General features: G+C 41.4%; 1 protein-coding gene across 1 annotated transcript; it reads left to right on the top strand.

The window, feature by feature from the left end:
- The first annotated feature begins 2,817 nt into the window (after positions 1–2,817).
- Positions 2,818–21,168, top strand: NMD3 (NMD3 ribosome export adaptor). The gene is made up of 16 exons (XM_050965995.1): positions 2,818–2,934; positions 3,214–3,274; positions 3,778–3,912; positions 4,362–4,458; positions 5,980–6,060; positions 6,698–6,826; positions 11,411–11,501; positions 11,732–11,810; positions 12,172–12,268; positions 13,940–14,057; positions 14,951–15,096; positions 16,026–16,138; positions 17,468–17,540; positions 18,201–18,307; positions 19,697–19,767; positions 20,114–21,168. The coding sequence occupies exons 2-16, from the start codon at positions 3,231–3,233 to the stop codon at positions 20,245–20,247; spliced, it is 1,515 nt and encodes a 504-aa protein (XP_050821952.1). The 5' UTR covers positions 2,818–2,934; positions 3,214–3,230; the 3' UTR covers positions 20,248–21,168.
- The last annotated feature ends 2,608 nt before the right edge of the window (positions 21,169–23,776 follow it).

The following is a 23,776-nucleotide window of genomic DNA, read 5'->3' as shown; positions in this document are numbered from 1 at the left end:
ACTCTTGAAAAGTAAGCCATCATGGGATAAGAGGGAAGTCCTCTAATGGATCAGTAACTGGTTAAAAGATGGGAAACAAAGGGTAGGAATAAATTATCAGTTTTCAGAATGGAGGCAGATAAATAGTGGTATCCTTGAGGGGTCGGTTTGGGACCATTACTGTTCAACATATTCATAAATGATCTGGAAAAATGGGTAAACAGTGAGGTGGCAAAATTTGCAGATGATACAAAACTATTCAAGGCAGACTGTGAAGAGTTACAAAGGGATCTCACAAAACTGGGTGACTGGGCAACAAAATGGCAGATGAAATTCAATGCTGATAAATGCAAAGTAATGCACATTGGAAAACAATCTCAAGTATATATATAAAATGATGGAGTCTGAATTAGCTGTTAACACTCAAGAAAGAGATCTTGGAGTCATTGTGGATAGTTCTCTGAAAACATCTACTCAATGTGCAGCAGCAGTCAAAAAAGCATACAGAACGTTGGGAATCATTAAGAAAGGGATAGACAGAAAATATCATATTGCCTCTACATAAATCCATGGTACATGCACACCTTGAATACTGTGTGCAGATCTGGTCACCCTATCCCAAAAAAAGATATATTGGAATTGGAAAAGGTACAGAGATGGGCAATGATGATTAGGGGTATGAAACAGGAGGAGAGATTAAAATGACTGGGAATTTTCAGCTTGGAAAAGAGACGACTAAGGGGGGAATATGATAGAGGCCTATAAAATCTTGACTGGTGTGAAGAAAATGAATAAGGAAATGTTATTTAATCCTTCACATAACACAAGAGCTAGCAGTCACTCAATGAAATTAATAGGCAGCAGATTTTAAAAAAACAAAAGAAAGTAACTTCTTCACAAAACATAAAATCAACCCGTGGAACTCTTTGCCAGGGGATGCTGTGAAGACCAAAACTATAACAGGATTAAAAAAAGAACTAGATAAATTCCTGGAGAACAGGTCCATCAGTGGCTATTAGCCAGGATGGGGAGGGATGCAACACCATGCTCTGAGTGTCCCTAGCCTCTTTGCCAGAAGCTGGGAATGGGCAACAGGGAATGGATCACTTGATGATTACATGTTCTGTTCATTCCCTCTGAAGCAGCTGGCCTTGCCCACTGTTGGAAGACAGGATACTGGGCTATACAGACCATTGGTCTGACCCAGTATGACCATTCTTATGTAAAAATTAGTTATAATAATAAAAATGTTTAGTACAGAAACTCCCCAACACAGTGACCTCTCAAGATAGCAACAATGTGAGATAACAACATTGGCAAATAATGCATTTTAAAAATCTTGGCCTACTAGGAAACATATAAGTTTCCATTCCCAGTCACAAATCTAGCATTCTGGAGCAAAGTCACTAAAATATAGTTCAACAAACAAATGTTTATTTAACATGCCCCTCACTTTTCCCTCCACTGCACTCCACTCACCAGTATTCTCCTTGGTCAGCAGCGATTCAGAGTTCAGAGGTGCTTTCACGGAGTACACCTCCCAAGGGGGAAGAGAAAGCACCTTGCTCTTTCCTCCAGCTGCTCACTGTTCACTCTGGCCACTGCTGTTTGTTGGGCCACCATTCACTCCACTACTCTGTTTCCAATTGCCCTGTGCAGTCACCTTCTGCTGCCACTTGCCACTGCGACCTCTGCGAGTTAATCTCTTGAGGTTCCACCCAGCTCTCAGTGATTTCAGCTGAGGTCTCAGCGGGGAACCTCGCTGCTAGTGCAGTCTAGGCTCTCTTCCACAGAAACACAGTCCCCACAGCAGGACTAAGCACTTAAACCTGATTATCAGTGATTTCAGCTGCACTGGTCACTTATCAGAACAAAATATTATCTATAGGCCCTAATCAGCTCTGTCTTTAAACAGTGGAGAGGGACAGGCTCCTCACCATCTCTCAATGCCACCAATCAGCAGAGGCTAAGTACAGTTCTACTGACCTTTACTCATACAGTAACATTTCATTCCCCCCCCCCAAGTGATTTGTAGCCCAGCCCAAATCTATCACTTGGGTAACACAGCTTTTTGCTGGATACCTAGGTAGATTAGGTGTAAATGTAAATACAGTCTGGTTCTGAAGCCTTTCCCCCAGCTCATCACGAGGTATCAGGGAGACTTTGCTTACAAATATTTGAAAGTATTAGGTTGGCCAACATCACCAAAACGAATGCACTGACATTGTCCTAAAAGACAACAGCTGTTTAAGGAAGCTAGCCTATGTTCATACTTTTCAAATCTATTCTACTTTTTCAGATGCACACATTTTATCATACACTGTACATGCTTTTAAAGTGTGTATTAATGTTTCAATTTAAATTCAAATTTCCAAAGTCACTAACTTGGCATGTAACTAGATCACAAAACGGGGAGGAGGGGGTGTTGGGGAAATTCTGCCCGCTGCTTGAAGGAAGCAAAACCCATCCGACACCGGCAGGTGGCTGGCGCCGTCCACACCGACCCAGCGGGCGATAACCACACATGTTCCCCTACAGCCGCACAAAGCCACGTTCGCTGTGACTCTCTGATCCCGGCCAATCAGGTGCACTTCTCCCGTTCTTAACAATTCTTTGCAGCCCATTGGCTGTCGGCAAAGCGGGGGCGGGGCTAGACGGGCCGTGTTACCCTGCCAGTCTCGCTGAGCCGGGGCGGGACATGTGGTCTCGCAGCAGAATGCGGCCCCTTAGCGGTAACCACAGGCTCCGCGGCCGCGGATTGGCTAAGAAACCGCAAGGGCAGGTCAGCTCCGCCTTGCTTGATGTAAACAACCATCATCCCCGCCTCCGCCCTGTTCTCGCGGGATTTCGGCTCCGGCCGGGTCCGAGGCCCCTGGCTCTGCGGGAAGGAGCCCGGAAGTTGCAGCTGAGCTGGGAAGGGCCGAGCGCGGAGCGTGCGCGGGGTAGCGGGTGCGGGTGAGTAAAGGGGCCCGCGCGCCGCCGGGCTGGGAGGGGCGCGGGATCGGCGAGAAGGGGTGGGTGGAGACGGGGCTGGCCTGGCCTGACACGTGTCTCCGCGTGGGCTGCTCCGGCCCGGAGCCCCTGTAGGCCCACACACGCCGCCCCGGGCCTACCGTAGCCTCGCGCCCTCCCTCCGCCTGTGTGCCGGGAGAGCCCCGTGTGCAGGGAGCCCTGCGGGTACATCGCCACCAGCGTGCCCCGAGCCCGCGCTGACCCCGCTCTCCGCCCTCCCAGGAGCCGTGTGCCCGGCCATGGAGTACATGAAGGAGCCGGTGGCCCCCAGCCAGGGGAACATGTAAGTGACGCGGGCCTGGCGCTGCCCGCGGAACGGGGTGGGGCCGCGGCGGAGTTATGGGGTCGGGTTGGTTAGGGCTGGAGAGAACTGCCCGGTCTCTTGTGAGGCCCCGGCCGGGTCCCCGGAGCCCATCGCGAGGCGGGGATCGAGGAAATGGAAGCTCGGACCTCTCTGAAATTCCCTGCGAGGGGAGTCCGTGGAGAAGAGCCACAAGTCGGGAATCCTTCCCCAACGCAGCCACGACAGGCGTCGCTTCCCTCTGGTGGGCTTGAGATGGGTTGGCCATTGGTCACTGACACCCTGGGCGGAGCTGGGTCTTCATTTCGGGCCAAACCCATGCAACCTGCCAGACTAAGTGCACAGTGACAGGATGTATTGATGTGTGTCCTGGCTGGCAGCAGGCCATCCTCCCATCACAGCATTTTTCTTTGCCCTTATACCTCTCATTCCCCCCAAGTATGGTGCTTAATTTTCGTGTGTTAATTCTGCTTCATTTACTCAAGCCTGTGCTGCCAGTGTGGCATCCCAATCCCACCAAACCCTGCGAACATGTGCGTTGCATGTTTACGAACTCAGGTGGATATCACAGAAGGAATCCCCAAACAAGTCATGGTTCACTTCTGCAAACAGTGTGAGAGGTATGGTATGATTACACTGTAGGTTTTAGGCTAATATGTCACTAAAATGTTTAATTTGTGATATTTTCATGAATATCATAAGCGATGGTTGGAAATGAGCAAGTTTATATTCATAGAATGCAAATATCTGTATTGACCTTATTTGGTACTTTTTAAAAAAAATATATTATTTTTAAGGCTTTTCTTTTGCAGAAGCAATATTAGTGATTTCTGGGATGTGGGCCCACATGTAGAAAAAAGTAGATGGCTTAAGTAATTTCTGAAGGAAAAAGTGGGTAGCAAAAAGTTCAAGTACTGTATCTCTGAAGTATATGGATCTTAATGTTTTCTTACAGAAGCAGCAGTTTTGGGTTTATAGTAAACATTTTGTTTTACTAAACCTAGTAATGTTTGAAATAAACAGTGATCTCTGGATAATTTAAATCATTGAAAGTTTTCCCTTATCTCAGATATCTTCAGCCTCCAGGAACTTGGGTACAGTGTGCCTTAGAATCAAGAGAACTTCTTACTTTGTGTCTTAAAAAAATCAAAGCTTCACTTAGTAAGGTTAGTCACTGAATTGCATTTGCACTGTATAAAATATGATCTTTTTAACTTGTATAGACTTTAGAACTTTCTGAGTAGTCAGTCACATTTACCCCTACCCTATATCAGCTCATTCATGTTAAAGATGGAGGGTGAAATCCTGACTTCATTGAGGTCAGTAGTAATGGAGGGGAGGGATAGCTCAGTGGTTTGAGCATTGTCCTGCTAAACCCTGGGTTGAGAGTTCAATCCTTGAGGGGGGCATTTAGGGATCTGGGGCAAAAAAAAATAGCTGGGGATTGATCCTGCTTTGAGCAGAGGCTTGGATTAGATGACTTCCTGAGGTCACTTCCAACCCTGATATTCTTTAAAAATATATATTCTAAAACTCCCATTGACTTGCACAAGGCCAGGATTTCACCCCGAGTTTGGAGCTAGATCTGGCTAATACAAACACAACAAATCCCTAAAGAAAGCATTTAGTTACTGAAATTAATTTCCACTGTTAAAATAAACAGATATATTATGCATTCGACAGTCATGTTAGTATTACCAGATATTGCAGAGGTGGGCAAACTTTTTGGCCTGAGGGCTGCATCGGGTTTGCAAAACTGTCTGGCGGGCTGGGTAGGAAAGGCTGTGCTTCCCCAAACAGCCTGGCCCCCATCACATATCTGCCCCCTCCCACTTCCTGCCCCCCTCAAAACCACACCCCCTGTCCCCTGACTGCCCCAACCCCATCCACACTCCTGACCCCTGACAGGCTCCCCGGGACTCCCACACCTATCCAACCGTTCCCTGTTCTCCCCCTGACAACTCCCCCCCCCCACCCCGCCGAACCTCTGCCCCATCGAAGTGCACCCCCAGGCCTCCCTGCCCCCTTACCATGCCAGCCACTGCCTGGCCGGAGCAGTGGGCCAGAGTGCTGGTGGTGCGGCAAGCTGAGCTGCATGGGAGGGGCCAGGGGCTAGCCTCCCCAGCCAAGAGCTCAAGGGCTGGGCAGGATGGTCCCATGGGCTGGATGTAGCCCGGGAGTCATAGTTTGCCACCTCTGAGATATTGGTTGGTCTTATGCCAACACATCGCAATTTGGACTACGAAATAAACTGCTTAGGTTTTAACTCTTTTATTTACTTAGTTAAATTTAAAGTAGTACACAGTAAAGTAACAATTTCAGTAAGTCTTTTTTACATTGACTTTTAAGTAACTGGCAGTTTACTTGACAGTTTGCAGTGAAAAGCACAAATGGCAGTAGTAGTATTTCTGTGTTAATGGTTTTAGATAGAAGGAATTTTTTTCAATGTAATTATGTGGAGGTGTAGCATGAATAATATTGATTGGGTTTGTTGTACTGCTAACCATGGTTCTTAGACATCTTCCAGTCCTCAGTTGCTGATGGTGTACTTTGTAACTCATTACTTGAAGCTTGTGTTCTTAATGGTTAACTTTTCAATATATCTGTTTATTTTAAACATGCATGTTAGAGTTTGACAGGTTATCAACTATAGGATAGTGAATAAGGCTCTCTGTTTCTACTGACAGGTGCGGCTGATTGAAGCAAGCTTTGTTTGGACTGAACCACATTCCAAGAGACTTAAAATAAAGCTGACAGTACAAAAAGAGGTAATTGAGATCTATTGCACCTCTTATAGGTTTTTTTCTAAGCACTATTTTAGGAAACAAATAGAGCAGTGTACAGAAAGGCAATTCTCTGTTGGCTGGTAGAGACGAATCATTTTCCAGAGGTTATTTGCTTATCTTGGAGGACGATGCTGATTTCACTGTGCCTAAAGTCCACAAATGGAGCAGTATTGACAGTGGCCTGAGTCAGGCATTTTGCTTTCTCGGCTGCGAGGAGGAAAGGTAATCGATATGCAGGCAGAGAAGTTAATGAAAGATTCAACCGCCTAAAGAGGGAGGCTTATAATAAAAAAGAAATTACCTGCTTGTGTTCAGAAGTGAACTTTGTTTTTTAAACATGTTAAAATATTATTTTATCTTCATTTTCTGAGTAATTATTTGGAAAATTGAGGTCTTTATAAAAGCATGACATTTATGTTCCATGAATAGTACTGCCAACCTCCATGCATAGCATAACAATGGCTGTCAAGTAATCTTGCTATACCAGTTACTTTGAACTATTAATATACTAATCTTTAGTTGAATATTTGCATCAGTGATGTAAACTATAAAATGGCACATCTTCAGCCAGAAGAAAGGAAATTTGTAATCATTCTTAAATTTAAATTTGATTCTGCAGGTGATGAATGGAGCAATCCTTCAACAAGTGTTTGTGGTGGAGTATGTTGTTCAGCCTCAAATGTGTGATAACTGTCATAGAGTTGAAGCTAAGGATTTCTGGAAAGCAGTGGTTCAAGTCAGACAAAAGGTAAAAAAAAAAAAAAAATACTAATGTTCTTCAGTGTCAGTCTTGTTCAGTAGCCTGTCAGGTGACCAATACTGAATGCCTTCTTTTGAAGCGTAAGCTTCTCACAGTGCATCTGGCCAATAAAGAAATATTCCAATCTGCAGAAATAAGGTGGAAATCTTTCACTCGCCCCAGCCGTTCTGTTCTCTGAGGCATGAACAGTAATGGCCCTTTTACGTTGTATCCCAATTAAAGTAACTGCAGATGTGTCACTAGCCTTCTTTGTGCTATTCTGTATCCCCTCTTGGTCTTCTTTTTTCAAAACTAATCAGTCTATGTGAGGAACTCTTACTCTCCTCTTATCCAAAACATTTAAGCCTATGCTTCCCGGTGAACCAAGCCAGTAGCTGGGAGAGGAGTCTCATATAGACAGGTAAAGACCCTTCCTGATCTGCCTCTCTGGCTTGCATCTTCATGTGCGACACAGTATGCAATATTGACATGCTTGGATGGAGGACCGGGGAGTATGGAAGAGGCATGCTGAGATATTAGCTACTTACCCTCTCCCACCTATAAGGAAAGGAGGGAGAAAACTCTGCTCCTCCCTGTTTCCAGCTCACCCGGCCTTGGGGGAAGGGATGAGAAAATCTGTTTCCTGGCCTAAAAGGGTGAGCATCAGAACTTGAAGTGAACATGAACCATCAATCTCCTGTATCAGAGGGGTAGCCGTGTTAGTCTGGATCTGTAAAAGCAGCAAAGAGTCCTGTGGCAGCTTATAGACTAACAGACATTTTGGAGCATGAGTTTCATGGGTGAATACCCGCTTCATCGGATGCATATAGTGGAAATTTCCAGGGGCAGGTGTATAATATGCAAGCCAGAAGCAGGCTAGAGATAACGAGGTTAGTTCAATCAGGGAGGAGGAGGCCCTCTTCTAGCAGTTGATATGTGAAAACCAAGGGAGGAGAAACTGGTTCTGTAGTTGGCAAGCCATTCATAGTCTTTGTTTAATCCTGAGCGGATGGTGTCAAATTTGCAGATGAACTGAAGCTCAGCAGTTTCTCTTTGAAGTCTGGTCCTGAAGTTTTTTTGCTGCAGGATGACCACCTTAAGATCTGCTATAGTGTGGCCAGGGAGGTTGAAGTGTTCTCCTACAGGTTTTTGTATATTGCCATTCCTAATATCTGATTTGTGTCCATTTATCCTTTTCCGTAGAGACTGTCCAGTTTGACCGATGTACATAGCAAAGGGGCATTGCTGGCATATGATGGCATATATTACATTGGTGGACGTGCAGGTGAATGAACCGGTGATGGTGTGGCTGATCTGACTAGGTCCTGTGATGGTGTCGCTGGTGTAGATATGTGGGCAGAGTTGGCATCGAGGTTTGTTGCATGGATTGGTTCCTGAGTTAGTTACTATGGTGCAGTGTGCAGTTACTGGTAAGAATATGCTTCAGGTTGTCTGTGGGCGAGGACTGGCCTGCCACCCAAGGCCTGTGAAAGTGTGGGATCATTGTCCAGGGTGGGTTGTAGATCCCTGATGATGCATTGTAGGGGTTTTAGCTGGGGACTGTATGTGATGGCCAGTGGAGTCCTGTTGGTTTCTTTCTTGGGTTTGTCTTGCAGTAGGAGGCTTCTGGGTACACGTCTGGCTCTGTTGATCTGTTTCCTTATTTCCTCTTGCGGGTATTGTAGTTTTGAGATGCTTGATGGAGATTTTGTAGGTGTTGGTCTCTGTCTGAGGGGTTAGAGCAGATGCGGTTGTACCTCAGTGCTTGGCTGTAGACACTAGATCGTGTGATGTGCCCAGGATGGAAGCTGGAGGCATGAAGGTAGGCATAGCAGTTGATAGGTTTTCGGTATAGCGTGGTGGTAATGTGACCATCACTTATTTGCACTGTGGTGTCTAGGAAGTGGACCTCCCTTGTAGATTGGTCCAGGCTGAGGTTGATGGTGGGGTGGAAGCTGTTGAAATCGTGGTGGAATTTTTCCAGAGTCTCCTTCCCATGAGTCCAGATGATGAAGATGTCATCAATGTAACGTAGGTAGACAAGGGGCGTGAATGAACGAGAGCTGAGGAAGCGTTGTTCCAGGTCAGCCAATCTCATGCATATATAGTATATTGCGCACAAAAAAAGTTCAAGAAACATTTTTAAAGTTGCACAGTCAATCAGGTATTTAGGAAATGCCAGAATTAAGGTTACCAACCTTGTGTATGGGGCCATGAGAGCTTTTCAAAGAAAACTTAAACATTGCAGAACTAGTTTTTCCCTTGCCTTGTTTCCAAAAATGACTGAACCCTTTTGGCTGAAATTGAAAAATAAAAATATATCAGCCAAAGGCAGGCTCTTGGCATGGAAGTTTCAGCCCTAACAGTAAAGGTCAGTGAAATTTATAAGCAGCTAAAAACAGGGTCTTATAGTGGGAAGTGCTGTGCAATTTTAATAAGTGATGCTACCAGCCTCACCTATAAGATAATGGTACTGAAATATTTTCCTTATTCTCCAGCCTCTTCCTAACATTAGCTGACATCTTGTTTCCCTTTTTTGACCCTAGCCATACAGTGAGCTAACACCTACATCTTTTTTCCATAAATCTAAAACTAATTCAGATATAGTGAGTGTCTGAGCATCTAAGTTGAACCTTCTGATATGTTTTATTTTGCACCTTCATGGAGGGCATTTCATATATCATTGTTAAGGCAGGTTATTCATCATGCTGTCACGGGTTGTTACAAATTCTTCAATTTTTGCTTTTCTTAAACCTCACTGCAACTCACTGGTCATCTTGAGAGCTACTAGTTTTTATTTAAAAATATGTCGTTTCTAACCATTTTGGTTGCAAAGGTAGTCTTCTAAACATGAAAATATAACATGATGCTGTCTTGCTACGTCCTACCAATATGTAGAGCTTCTCTAGAGGACACACCTTTGTCTTATGTAAAAATTCTAAAACTTTGTAATGTAAGAATGTAAAATGTGCTTTATTAAAATAAGACCTGATACCATTTTTTAAGAATTTTTTTAGATTTTTCCTGCTTGAAAATAATGTTTAGGACACTTAATGTACTTGAAAAATTTCTCAGATTTTAACTGCATTTGTGACTATTTCACTTTTTGCTAGGAAAAAGCAGCAGGAAGTGTTTTGCTTTAGCGCAATATTTTGCTTTGATCAACAGCCAGCTTCAGTCATTCTGTTGCTCAGACACTAATGAGTATGTCTACACTGCGGCTGGAACTGGGTCTTCCAACCAGGTATACAGACACGGTGGGAGAAGGGATAGCTCAGTAGTTTGAGCACTGGCCTGCTAAACCCAGGATGGTGGGTTCAATCCTTGAGGGGGCCAGTTAGGGGTCTGGGGCAAAAATCTGTCTGGGGATTGGTCCTGCTTTGAGCAAGGGGTTGGACTAGATACCTCCTTAGGTCCCTTCCAACCCTGAGATTTTGGGGGGAGGGATAGCTCAGTGGTTTGAGCATTGGCCTGCTAAACCTAGGGTTGTGAGTTCAATCCTTGAGGGGGCCATTTGGTGATTGGTCCTGCTTTGAGCAGGGGGTTTGGACTAGATCTCTTGAGGTCCCTTCCAATCCTAATAATCTATAAATCAATTTGAAATAGCTACATAGCTAGATTATCATCAGTACAGTCCAGCCACCCAAGTACAGACTAGGGGGTCAAGTGGGCTTGTACTCAGTCAGCTAGCCAGTGCCACAAATGTCCACATATTAGCATCTATGTCTACCCAGATTGGCAGGCACAGTCCCAACTGCAAGTATTGTAGACATACCCTTAGGTTTGTACAGTCCTTTTGTGATTCCTTACAGGGCTGCCTAAGACTTGATTAGTCTAAATAATCTGGTTCTTAGCAGACTGCCTGCTGGCAGTTTGCATCCTCCTGAAACCGTTTGGCTTCTAAAATGGTGGAAAACACACTTCCTAGACAATAATCTTTAAGCTATGCAGTGTTTGATGAGGTGATCAGATAGATAAACTAAACGTTTTAATAGCTTGGTTTTTATATATGTCCATATTTGCATTTCTTTTACCAGTATTCAAGTTCACCACATGAGAAAAGAAAGAGAATGGGGGCATACTACAGTTTTAGTGCCATGTAGCTCGTGGGGCTAGGTTTTTTTTGTTTTTGTTTTTAGTCATTTTGGTTTTTTAATATCAGTTAAATTAGTCCCATTAAAATCAGAAGGATGGGTTATTTATAACTGTTGAAAAATAAATATTACAGAAGCAAGATATAAGAGTAAATAAGAAATAGAGGATTAAAAGAAACACGGCAAGGCATAAATAGAGCAGCTGCTTATGTACATGTATGGTAAGTTTTCGGTAGTTCTCTTGTAATAAAGACTTTGTTCAGTGTCTAAGCTTATTCAGTTTCCCCATTTTGTAATTTTGGGATAATGATACTGACCTCCTTTGTAAAGTGCTTTGAGATCTGATAAAAAGCTCTATATAAGAACTATGCATTATTATTACTATTTCTGCTTCAGTCGATCATTCCATGTTAATGGTTACCCTTTTGATGCATTTGCAGAATACTTGAAGGTTGTTATATTTTCATAATGTAACCTTGATTTGACTTTTTAACTTCAGACTCTGCACAAAAAGACTTTCTACTATTTGGAACAATTGATTTTAAAACACAGGCTTCATCAAAATACTCTTCGGATCAAAGAGATTCATGGTAAGTGAAGTGGCTTGCCAATAATTATGTAAAATGACTGAAGTAATCGAATTTGGAAGTCTGTGTTAGGCCCGAAAAATAAGTACTAGTATTCCATTTTTGTGCACATTGGTTACTTACAGGAATGATTTAGATGCCTAATCTTGAATATATAGCCCATTATTTTACGTTGAAAAATACTATGTTATACTTTTAAATAGGTTTCTTCATGTAGCTGTCTTTTCTTTAAGATGGTCTGGATTTCTATTATGGTTCAAAGCAACATGCCCAGAAGATGGTAGACTTTCTTCAGTGTACAGTTCCTTCCAGGTATTTTGCCATAGTTTATCACATTCTAACTCAGATTTTCAAGAGCTATTGGAAAATAACTTTGTTGAACCTTTATCTTGAAAATCATATGTGAAGTGCAGAATCGGCAGTTCTCTGTTGTATTTACAAAAGACTCATCCCATCTAAGTCTCCAAATTTTTCCATCAGCTGAGACATCGTGGAACTAACTCTTTTGTCCATTGTCCTGTTTTCCACGTTATTTCTAGTTTTCTTGTGATATGAAGGCATATCTTTGCAAGTCTTTTTCTACTACGATATTTTGTGCTGATGGAATGAATTATCTTCTGTATATTTCTTATGCCTTGTTTTGCTGCTTTAAAGTTTTACTTATGTTTTTTAGATCAAAATCATCCCAGCGTTTGATTTCTCATGATATTCATAGCAATGCCTACAATTACAAAAGCACTTTCTCTGTGGAGATTGTTCCAATATGCAAGGTAGCTTCCCTTTATTTTATTAATATATATATTTTTATTTTTAAGGGATAAAATATATTACCAACTTACAATGGCTGTAATTTACATTTTTGATCGTGATGCACAATTTTTTTTTTAAAGGGTATTTTAAGATAAATGCATTCTTAGTGAGAAAAGCTCTCATCAGGCATTCCATTAGCTTGGAAAGTATTTTAAAAAGTGTGCTCAAAATCATTTTGGAAGGGGGTAGAGTGCTTGTTTCTCCATACTTCTGGCTGAAACCAGCGCTTAGAAGCCCAATGTGCAACATATTTGTATAATTGCATCAAAAGCAAAACCAATCCACCTAAAAATTTACATGCCAAATTTTCATCCCATGGTAGAATTTGACTGAAAAGTTTGGTACACAATCGCTTGAAGTGTTTGAGAGTGATGATGGCTTGAGAATTTCCCTGTTCACTTTCAGAGATCTTCCAAAGTGAGTTTTTGGCTCATAACACTGAAAAGCAGATTTATCTATAACTTTCAAAGTGCACTTCTGTTCTGTATTGCTTAACACCTAAAAATGCTTTTTTTGCTGGCTTTCGAGAGGGTTCTGGTATAGTAGCACTTATGTAATAACACCTTTAAATATTAAAGTAAATACATATTGCAGTGCACTTAAAACATATCCTTGTGTTTCCATGTATTATGTATTCATTTTCACTTCTTCGATTTACATGTTGAAAGTTTGCTTGACCCAAATGAAGATGACCATTAGCAGTGGTAATGGTTGTCAGGGTGTCATGTGGGTGTCTCAGTCCAGTAGCAGGAGAAGCAAAATATAGGCAAAATTTCTGGGAAAGTTGAAAAAAATACAACTGTATCCAAGTGTGAAAGGCTCTTCTGGGCAGGGATAGTCTTGGTATGTGTTTATACTGAGCCTAGCACAGTGGGGATTTAGTGAGATTTTGATTAGCCCTTTTGGGTATTGCTACAATATTTATATTAAAAATGGGGGTGGTTATCTGTAGATAATTGAGGTCTGTGTTTTAGACAATTTGTCTGAAAATGTATCCAAAATGTATAGCCTAGTCATTTGGGTAGTTAAGAAAAATATTGCTGCTCACAAACTGAGCCCCTCTGAATATGTACTATAGTTAATTAGCGTAAAAATCTTTTCCACCTTTGAGCATTTTTACTAATTTAGGAGACTGAGACCTGCACTACTGACTTCTAAGAAATACTTCATACCCTGAGAAAACTTAATGTTAATCCCTGAAAAAGTAAAGAATGATCCCTGGAGAAACCTTGAAATCAGAATATGGTTCAACCTTATGTTTCGTCAAGTTTACAGAAATAGCCAAAACTTTCTGATAAGTAGGAGAACCATGCAAAATGCACTATGCAGATGGACAATGTCTTCCTCCTTTGTTCAACTGAAGAGTGGGGAAAATGGCTTTGCGCTGTAACTAAAAAGCTACTTTCTTATCAAGTGTCAAAGTTTTGCCATGGGAACGTTAAACTCACTTCTCAGCCACACAATATTGTGGTAATAGGTTTCCCCTCAGTTGTTTATTCATAGCTTCTGTGTTGAATGGTGATAGTGATTGCTCTCAAACTCAATTTAAGGACTTGTTTTAGAACTTTGCTAAAAATCGAATATAACTAAGCAAGAAAACAAATGTGTGCAATTTTGTGTTTGCTGCACAGGACAATGTTGTATGTCTGTCTCCGAAACTGGCACAGAGCCTTGGGAATATGAGCCAGATTTGTGTGTGCATCAGAGTAACAAGTACTGTCCGCCTCATTGATCCCAACACCCTGCAAAGTAAGTTGGAGGAGGGGAGTTATTCTTTTTTCCCTTGAGAGTTAATCCTGTTGTCTAGTAGTAATTCTTCTGTTGGCATTGTTCCTGATGCACATCTTGTGTTTCAGACCTTAATTTTGAAAGATTAAATCAGTCTTCTCACTGCCAAACAAATGAATGGCAAACTAAGAAATTGACGTCTTAGCCCCGAATTCTCTACTATCATATACAAAATATACCACAAACTAAAGAATTACAGATGGGGTCCTTGGGCTGTCTGGATGATTCTTTCCTTTTGTCATCTTGCTGTGCACACGTAAGCCGTGTCTACTTTAGAAAGGGTTTATTGTTATAACTCTACTGGCCAACTCTGATAGTTGAGTTCTTATATTGCTGGTGTAGTTTTATACCAGAACATTAGGGGTTTTGCCAGCACTTTAAGTGTAGACGAGGCCTTAGTCTATCATAGACATATATTCCTTTAGAATTAAGATGGAGATATGGAATGCTAACTAACTTGTGACTCAGGCCAGGTCTGCACGAGGAGCATTTTGCGGGAATAGCAACACCAGTATATTTTCCCAGCAAAGCATTCCTACTGTGGGTGTAGCTTATTCCCATCTTCTCTTCCCTTCCCCTCCTAACAAAATAAGCGTACTGGCAAAAGTACAGTTTTGTTGGTATAACTGCATCTACTCTAGGGACTCTTGTCAGATCACACCCTGATTTTGACAATGCTACATCAGCAGTAGTTTATAGTGTACATCTGGCCTCAATGCGTCTGCTTTGTTGAAGTGTAATATAACCGATCATTTGGCAGTTGCCTTGATTTTTGGCTTAGTAATGCGTATTTTGTATGTGGAGTCTGAAAGCAATTTTCCTTTGCCCACAAAGGTCTATATTTTCTCTTTCAGTTGCTGACATTGATGGAAACACTTACTGGCGTCACCCTTTCAATAGCTTGTTCCATCCAAAGCAGTTGGAGGAGTTCATTGTAATAGATATCACCAGGGTCCAAGAGAGAAAACAAGATGCAGGTGCAGGGATGAGATCAAACAAAGTAAGAGTTTATTTGCCTTATTTAACACTTTTGGAAACCTGGTTCCTTGTCTGGAATTCTGTTTTTGCTCACTCAGTGTTACAAAGCAAACCGCACATTTTTCCAAATGTATCCAAACATTTTCTGACTGTTGATAGCTAGTGAAGCCCTCCCCTAAGAAAAGTGCGATACATTATTCTCATTCGTTGGGAATTGCATACACATCACATGAATTCCCTTTTCAAAAATTATTTTGCTTCAAAATGAAGTTTAAAATTTGATTTTGTTATAAGCTTCTTATTCTTAGATTAATATTTTAAGTCAAAATTTAGTAATGAAGCATTTTATGCATTCCAACACTTAGAGGATTCTGTATACCAGCTAAGATTATGTATAACTAAATGAACCTTATTGACAAATACCTTGACAAATATTCCACCTGATTGCCTCAGTCAAACTAGTACTAGAGACTGGTGTTCAGAAGGCCATTCACCTCTTACTAGTTTATTACAGATCTTGTAGCAGTTGTTCTTTCTTAATAACACAAGACTGTGGCTTGGCACTTTTGTCCTACTTAGACTCTTCTATGTAACAATGCCTAACCTTTGGTTTGCTGCTCTAAGTTGTTATATTTCCTTACTAAACAATATTGCTTGTTCCAAAAACTCTGTGATACATAAGAAAGTAAAAACAATCTTTGTGATCATATTTATAGGAGGAAATCTAAATGGGATCTGTGAAAATTTCCCATGGTTTCCATTTGTCTTCAGTAAAAAGGCAATCATTAACAATAAGAAAATGGAAATAAAGTTGGATACAGAAAAAGCCAGTATTATTACTGATGCAATATCAAATGATACATAGCACAGCAATAGAAGTGTTTTAATTATGCACCAGCAAATGAAACTATCTGCATCTCATTACAAAAATGTTTATTTCCATTTCTCAAGCACACTCTTGCTGAAGCCTGGGTACAGAAAACCTCAGAGATGAATACAGATAATCAGTATTTCTGCCGCACTCACTTGGGGCACCTTCTAAATCCTGGAGACCTAGTTGTGGGGTTTGTATTGATATATGCTATTTTCAATCAATATTTGATTGCCTGAGACAGATCCTGCAGGTTAATAAAATCTCAACTTCCTATAACACTGACCTCAAAGTTACAGGGCATGTGGGACAGGAAAGATCTTGTAATTCTGTCATTGTGGAAAAGGGTTTGGGGTTGGTGGGAGAAGAGAGGTGGCTTCTGTTTTTAAAGTGTCCGTTTAAACCAGTGTTGCTCAAATTGTGGATCAGGACCCAAGTGTGTGTTGCAACCCCATTTTAATGGGCTCACCAGGGCTGGCATTAGACTTGCCGAGGTCCAGGGCCAATGCCTGAGCCCTGAGTGGCAGGGCTCGGACTTTGACTTCGGCCTCGGGGTGGCAGGGCTCAGGTTACAGGCCCCCTGCCAAGGGCAGAAGCCTTGGGCTTCAGCTTCCGCCTACCCACTCAGAGTGGCAGGGCTCAGGCTTTGGTTCCCTCTCCTGGGGTCGTGTAGTAATTTTTGTTGTCACACAGGGATCGCAGGGCAATGAAGTTTGAGAAGCCCTGGTCTAAACCAAAACTTGTAAAAAGGCACCTTTTGACTCAGTACTGCTGCCTGTGCATGTTCAGAATTGTATCTAATTACTGTTTTTCCACTTTTTGCTATGATTAGAGCTGAAGAGCTAGCACATCTGTGGGAAGCTGATCTGGATTCAGCTCAGGCTCATGCTTTACCAACAGAATTGTGAACTGTTCTAATTTCAAAATTAGAAGTGACAGAAAATATGAGGGTGGAGAAGAGGCCATTAGACATGGGCAGGAAGAGGTCATTGGTGACCTTAATGAGAGAAGTCTCTATGGCATGGAGGGACAGAAGGCAGATGGCAATGGGGTCAGTCACCTAGCAGTCAGAGTCAAATTAATGAGTGTATAGAATGCACATATGACAGACGCACTGCTTAGACATGGGGAGACTGGGGGGCGGCGGGGAGGCAGGTTAAGATGCCATGGTAGTGACTTGTTCAAAGACCAAGTATATTAGAGTATGTCAGAAGTCGAGAGGGGATGGAGACAACAGGTTGAAGGGTATGCTCTGCAGCTTGATAGCTTGTCATGTAGTGTGTGTGTGTGTGTGTGTGTGTGTGTGTGTGTGTGTGAGAGATGTATCTTAGAATGTAAAGAGTTTAACTTGTTTATCAAGGATGCTTAGTAGCATGGATTTTCTTCGCTGTTGTGTATCATTACTTCTTTCTGGAAGTATTCTCTTTTGTACGAACTATAAAATGTTTCTTCTTGAAAGTATAAAACATGAAAGGTTTAAATGTTCAAGCTATTAAGTGTGTTGTAAATATCTTCCTTTTAGATTTGACTTGGCCAACTGTAACCTCAATGACGAATTTGCAAATAAGATGAACCCACACAATGTTCCTGATGTGGTAAGGTGCTAGAGTCTCCTTTCTTGAAAAGAAGCTTGTTTCTTGTGATTATTGAAGATGAGTACGTTATGGTCTATAAAATATATGTTGTAGTCCTAGCCTAAAAATCCAGGGAAACGAGGTATTAGCACCAGCATCCTGGTCAAATACCAGTTTTGGAAATTATATTCTTGCTGTTTAAATTTTCCCTGATGTTTTGATTGGCTTTCTTTCTGAAAGATGTGGACTAGCTCAAACAGGAATTAATTCAAGGAAGTCCTGTGGCCTGTGTTATGCAGAAGGTTAAATTAGATGATCACAATTATCCCTTCTGTTCTTCTGGATCTGTAGTATCCATTTCCTTCCCTAAACTATTGTGTCCTATCTGTGCTATGCAAATGCTGTACTGTTCCTCCCATACACATATATAGCTTGGAAAGGACTTTGGGAGCCCTTTGTATGACAAGCACTATATAGTGGTGAGAACTTCACTATTCAGGCTCAATGAGGTGCCTGACTCAATCCTTTATTCACAGCTGAGGTACAGCTTTCCCTTGCTGCCCTCTTGTGACCAATTATAATATTGCAGAATCCACAATGCAGTACAATTCCTTGGTTCATAAATCCAAAGAATGTTAGTGTTTTTCTGGAAGTTAGTCTAAAATGATATCTTCTACATAGGTATTAATAAAGAAGAGTTATGACCGCATTAAACGCCAGCGTCGTAGAAACTGGAAACTGAAAGAGCTTGATAGGGACAGAGAAGGCATGGATACAGATGATGAAAGGTTTGGTTTCTGCTCAGTAACTATTCCCCTCAAACCATCTGTGCAGGTCCAGTAATGGGTAGCATTTCTCAATCTCTCCTGCGCACAAACTAGATCTAGTACCATTATCTGGTCTAAAGGGTATCCAGAATAAGTGGAGACACCACTCCTCCTCCTTCCACGCAGGCAGGTTCAACTGGCACTCCATAAGGAGGAGTGCATACTTAGCAGGTCTGGTCTCCCTGCATTCTAGAGAGAGGTATACCTCTTCACTGCTCCCTACTGCAGGGAGTGCCTTAAAGACACAATTTAGCCCTGAGTGCTTAGAGTGAAATCTCATCCCGCTTTTGACTGCTTTGTGAAATTGCAGGGGAGATTGATATTTGAGACAATATAGTAAAACTTTCTTGAATTTTGCCCACAATCTTGCAGCCCTTAAAGGTTACACAATATAAGCATTGACTACAAAGATAGATATATTAAAAAAAAAAAAAAAAAAGCTGGAATCGTTAGTGAGTGGAGTCCCAGACCACATCTGTGGGACGACCAATTATACATGAAGCTGTCTGAAAAGACCTCTGCAAGGGAGGGGAAACGTTTGTCATTGGTATATTCAGTAACGAATTATATATGACAGCTGACTAACTAATGCCTAACTGACTGGAAAATGGAAGCAAAAGATTAGAGTTAAATTGGAATGTAAAAGCTACAGAATATTAATGGCATACTATAAATATCAACTATACAAAGACTGAATTACAAAGAAGGGGAGGTTATAAAAGTGTGTGTGTGAGGGACCAAATCCTGTAATCATTTCTTGGTGTGCAATGCTTCCCTACACTTCATGGGCCTTACAGGAAGCAAAGAAGTGAGATGTAGAGCAGTTATTATTTAAGTGCTGACAGCATGCCCGAGACATAATATAAGTGTCTTAAACCCATGCAAGAAGAAGGGCTGTGGTCAGTGAGTCCATGCCTACCCTTCTCCCCTAACGCTAGTTTTATGTCTGTTTTTGAACACATTTGGGCAACTTGGGATTTGGGGGATGGAGTTAGGGATCTGCCACTTGTTCACTGGTTCCCGCAGGACCCATAGAAATATAAGCGGCTCCTCCTTGAGTTTTTTTTAATCTGTACTTGAAGCACATAGCTGCAACTTCTACAAAATGTTAAGTATTCTCAGTGTATAATAAAACAAGAGCACTTGTTACCTCATGAAGTTTTCTGAGTAAGTCTCTCCCTGCCCATCCCCATAGGGGTTTTTACCTGCAGTAGCGTTTCACCTCTAGGATTGGCCCTAACTAGTTATCTGGCATGACTCAGTTTGGATTCCACTGGGCTGCTAGCTTCCAGAGTTTGCATAATTCTAAAGGAAGAGTTAATTTAGTCAATTGAGTTTGTTGCTTTTTAGGCAGTACCAGGACTTCCTTGAAGATCTTGAAGAAGATGAGGCAATTAGAAGGAATGTCAATATTTACAAAGGTAAATTTTCCTGAACCATGTAACTGTGCATAACACTTGTGTCTTCAGATTTTATTTACCTTCTGGTAATTCAGAGGACTTGAATGCTCAGGGTAAAGTGACATACACTTGGAAGAATGCATATTACTTGAGGTCATAATGTCAATAAGTAGTTTACAGCCTTTGATTACTGTGTGCTTTATGTTTTGTATTTGCAACAAAGGTAGGATTGGAATGGAAGTCTAATTTGGAAAAAATACTGTTGTGGGAAGGATTTGGTCTATAATTCAGCACCCTGTATGAAAGTGACAGGGTGTATTATTGATGTACTAGCTTTAAGCTATTATTTCCTTATTTGGTTTTTTAGATTCAAAAATTCCCGTGGAAAGTGATACAGATGATGAAGGTGCTCCACGAATCAGTCTGGCTGAGATGCTAGAGGATCTCCATATCTCCCAGGACGCCACTGGTGGGGAGGGTTCTGATATGGTGACACAATAAGGATATGCATTAGTAAATGCGATCAGTGTACTCTCTTGAGAAGAACTATCCCACACAGAAATAAATGTAAAGAGCTGTTAAACTAATCAGACATTCATGTAGTCTTGTGAATATGAAAGGCTATGCATGTAAACCGTTCTTACCCATAAATAAGATTGTGTGCTATACAAACTGCTGATGGGGATCAGATTTAGTAAAATCAAACAACTGAAGGTGTCACAACATGAGGCCTGCAAATTTTTTCAGACATTCTCCTGCAGCCTGCTCCTTATGACTTCTGCAATGTGAGTGGAAGCTGAAACTGCAGGTGTATGCCACAGGATTGTCATGTGGTTCAGATGCAAGAATGAGGAGTCAAAAGCAATGGAATCTGTTCCTGATACTACCAGACTTTCTGTAGCTTCCTCTCCTGTAAAAGAGACATTAATCTTCACAGGAGAGGAGTTAGGCTAGATGTGCTTGGAAAGTGCTTGAAGATCTTTGAATGGAAGATGCTGAATAAATTCATATTACAGTATTTCTAGTAAATACAAGTACATGGTTTGTTCCTCTAGTAAAGAAGCTATACATACAGGTGTGTGCATAAAATCCTTATGTAAAAATATGTAAGTCAATTGCCAGTACAGCCCTCTGAATCACAAAGCATGGCCACCCTTGCTCGTTGTGGGATATACTGCACTATTGTAAATGCCAGTATTAGTGGGTTAATTTAACATGAATAAATATTTCCAATTGTGAATCTTACATTTGAAACTGTTAGAACTCTGAACATTTCTTATTAGCAAATAACTGAATATATTAACAAAATGTCCCTGTCAACTGTTACTCGCTTAATTGTTATAAGTTTTAACAGCAAAGAGGGCATGGTCAAAATGTGCAATCATTTTGGTATAACAGAATATTAAATATTGACATCTTTCAGTTTTTTGTTTTGTTTTACTGCAGAAGGTTGATGGAATAGAAGCTTCTGAATTGCATGAGAGCTTTCAGGTTTGGCATATCTATAATTTTATTGTATAGAAAGGATAAACTTATACAGTGCAGCAAAACCAGTCTTGCCACTATATTTTTAACTCTTCTAGTTATCATGCATCATTTTAGAAGGTGAAGTAAAGAATAAACTTTTTCCTTGCTTCAAGGTGTAAAATTTAAACGAGGTAGAAAATTAGAGGAAAATTTAATGTATAGTGTCAATTTGATAGTGGATATAGTCTTCAACGGAATCATATATAGCATAGGAATTGGATTTAGGAGGGTGTGGACTATTCCTTCCTACATGTATTTTTGTGATAATGTACAAGACTGAAACACAGACAGGCAGGACTGAGGTCCAACCAAAGCATACCTCTCTCAAGCTTAGGTAATAATTTGTCATGAAGACCCTCAACTTTGATAGCTTCTCTGGGATTGAAGGGAAGATTTAAAAAGTCCCTGACATGAGGCTAGACACTGCCATGTGAACAAGAATTCCTATATTTAATCCTATAATTCAGTTTATGCTTCAAGCCCCTGTCCTGTGGGACAGCTCACTTACAAATGCTGCTTCCTTCTTCCTCCTGCATGGGATCACATAAGCCTGTTACATAAGTGCACAAAGCATCCGTCATTTTTGCTGTGCATGGGGATGCAGCCCCAGTTATGACAGGTGCACTTTCTGGCTGTGCATGCCAGTTTGGAAATCCAGGAGTTCCTTGAATCCACTCTTGATTGACAGTTTCTCCTTTGTCCTCCCAGATGTGCAGAAAGCCACAGGCCACAACGACACAAATACCATTGATAACCCTGTTATCCAAACAGGTCTGAAGGCCCAGCTAACGGGATTTCAGTCTGCCAAATACACATTCAACCAATGTCTTACAGATAGCTGAACTTCCTTTTCCCAGGCCTGTTGCAGTCAGGTTCACAAGCCAGGGCTTGGGCTGTAATTTGTTACAGAATTTTTTGTAGTCAAAAATCATGGAGCAGTCACTAAATTTAGTAAGAGTTACAGTTCTGTTTACTGTGACTTTTTTTTTTTTAATTTAAAAAAAATGCCCTCCTTGCCCAGTGCAGGGGCACCAGTCACCCACAGACCATCATCTGCCCTAGCCTAACCACACAAGGGGAGGGAAGGCCCTGGGCTGGAGACTGAAAAGCAAGCCTGCCTCCCACTCACCCCACCACTTCTAGTCAATTCACGCAGGCTGGACAGACAAATTCTCCCAAAATCCACTATGAACCATGCCCTGGAGTGGCTGTATTTAACACGGGTGCTAGGAACCCTGGCAGATGCGCCTCCAGAAACAGCATGACTCAGGTGAGCGTAGTGCACTATGGATAGTCAGCACAGGTTTACAAAACAGTGTGGATGCTCAAGCATAGGCTTGGAAATACTGAGTCTACAAACCTGAGTCCCACAGGCTACTTGTTGTGCAGGGTAGATGTACCCTGAGGGCTCAAATCAGTTCTCATTGAGGTCAATGGGAGTCATGTTTTGATTATGATTAGGCTCAATTATCTTCTGGATTATGCTTCATAATTTTGTAACTTGCTTTTAAAAAGATCATGCAGTGCAGTATTCTCCTCTGTATAGAAAGATGCAGATTTGGCAGGCATTTTTATTTAGCTGCACTTTAGGCCCCTTCTTGGCAATGTGTATAAATGCTGATCTTAGAGATGGTTACATATCTTTGTGTATTTGTGTCACAGTGAGCTCCTCTCCCAGGAACTTGTTAAAGCTTTCACTACATCCAATCGCAGTAAAAAAACCACTCTGAAACTGAGATCTGGCTTAAGTTTACCCTTTATGCCAGACCAGTAATTCAGCTCCAGTATAGAAAATAAAAGCAAAGCTTTTAAAAACATCTTTTTATGAGAATTCATCTGTGTCAAAGTGAATCTTCACTGTAATAAACATGGATTTTTATAATACATATTGTATTGTAACTACACCTGCCAGCAGGAGTATGAATGGGGGTAGCATGAATAAACTTGGCCATAAAAATTCCTTTAAGCTGCAATTTAGTATGGACATTTTCTATGGAAAACTTTCATTTAGAACATTAAATCATCTGTCTGGATAGGGAATATTATCCAGGCCTGCAATATGTTGTACTTGCATGTTAAAGTGACCTTATACACAAAAATCAAACCTTCCCTAAAAATTAACTTTTAAATGCATGATTCTGGCTGTTGAGAAATGTAGGAGAGTTGTGCTAAAACGTTATCCCAGCTTTTCAACTAGGCCACACACCAGCTCCTGGGCCACCCCCCTTCCTTCTCCTGCTGAGATTTCTTTTCTTCCTCACCAACCTCAGCTATCACTGGCTGCTCCCATATGCTGAATCATCCTGGAAATGTACCAGAAATGCCCATTCAAGAAACCTGTCCCCAAAAACCACAAAATGAAATAACCCAAGTGTTGTGAGACTAGTGCTCTCCAAACAGCAGCTTTTCTGTTTCCCCTCCTTCTTGTAGCTTACTACCATTTCTGCTTATCAGCCTAAATTAGATTGTAAACAGCTCTGACCAAGGGTCATATCCAGAAAGT

Source organism: Gopherus flavomarginatus, chromosome 8 (genome assembly GCF_025201925.1).
Source record: "Gopherus flavomarginatus isolate rGopFla2 chromosome 8, rGopFla2.mat.asm, whole genome shotgun sequence".
Lineage (NCBI taxonomy): Eukaryota > Metazoa > Chordata > Testudines > Testudinidae > Gopherus > Gopherus flavomarginatus.
Note: the sequence above shows the minus strand (reverse complement) of the source record. Positions and strands in the feature narration are given on the sequence as shown.

Bases quoted from the DNA above. Each gene is read 5' to 3' on its own strand.
- NMD3 (XM_050965995.1), top strand. From the start codon at position 3,231: ATGGAGTACATGAAGGAGCCGGTGGCCCCCAGCCAGGGGAACAT. The intron at 3,275-3,777 runs GTAAGTGACGCG...CATTTACTCAAG, and splicing joins GCCCCCAGCCAGGGGAACAT to CCTGTGCTGCCAGTGTGGCA. The intron at 12,269-13,939 runs GTAGCTTCCCTT...TTTGCTGCACAG, and splicing joins AGATTGTTCCAATATGCAAG to GACAATGTTGTATGTCTGTC.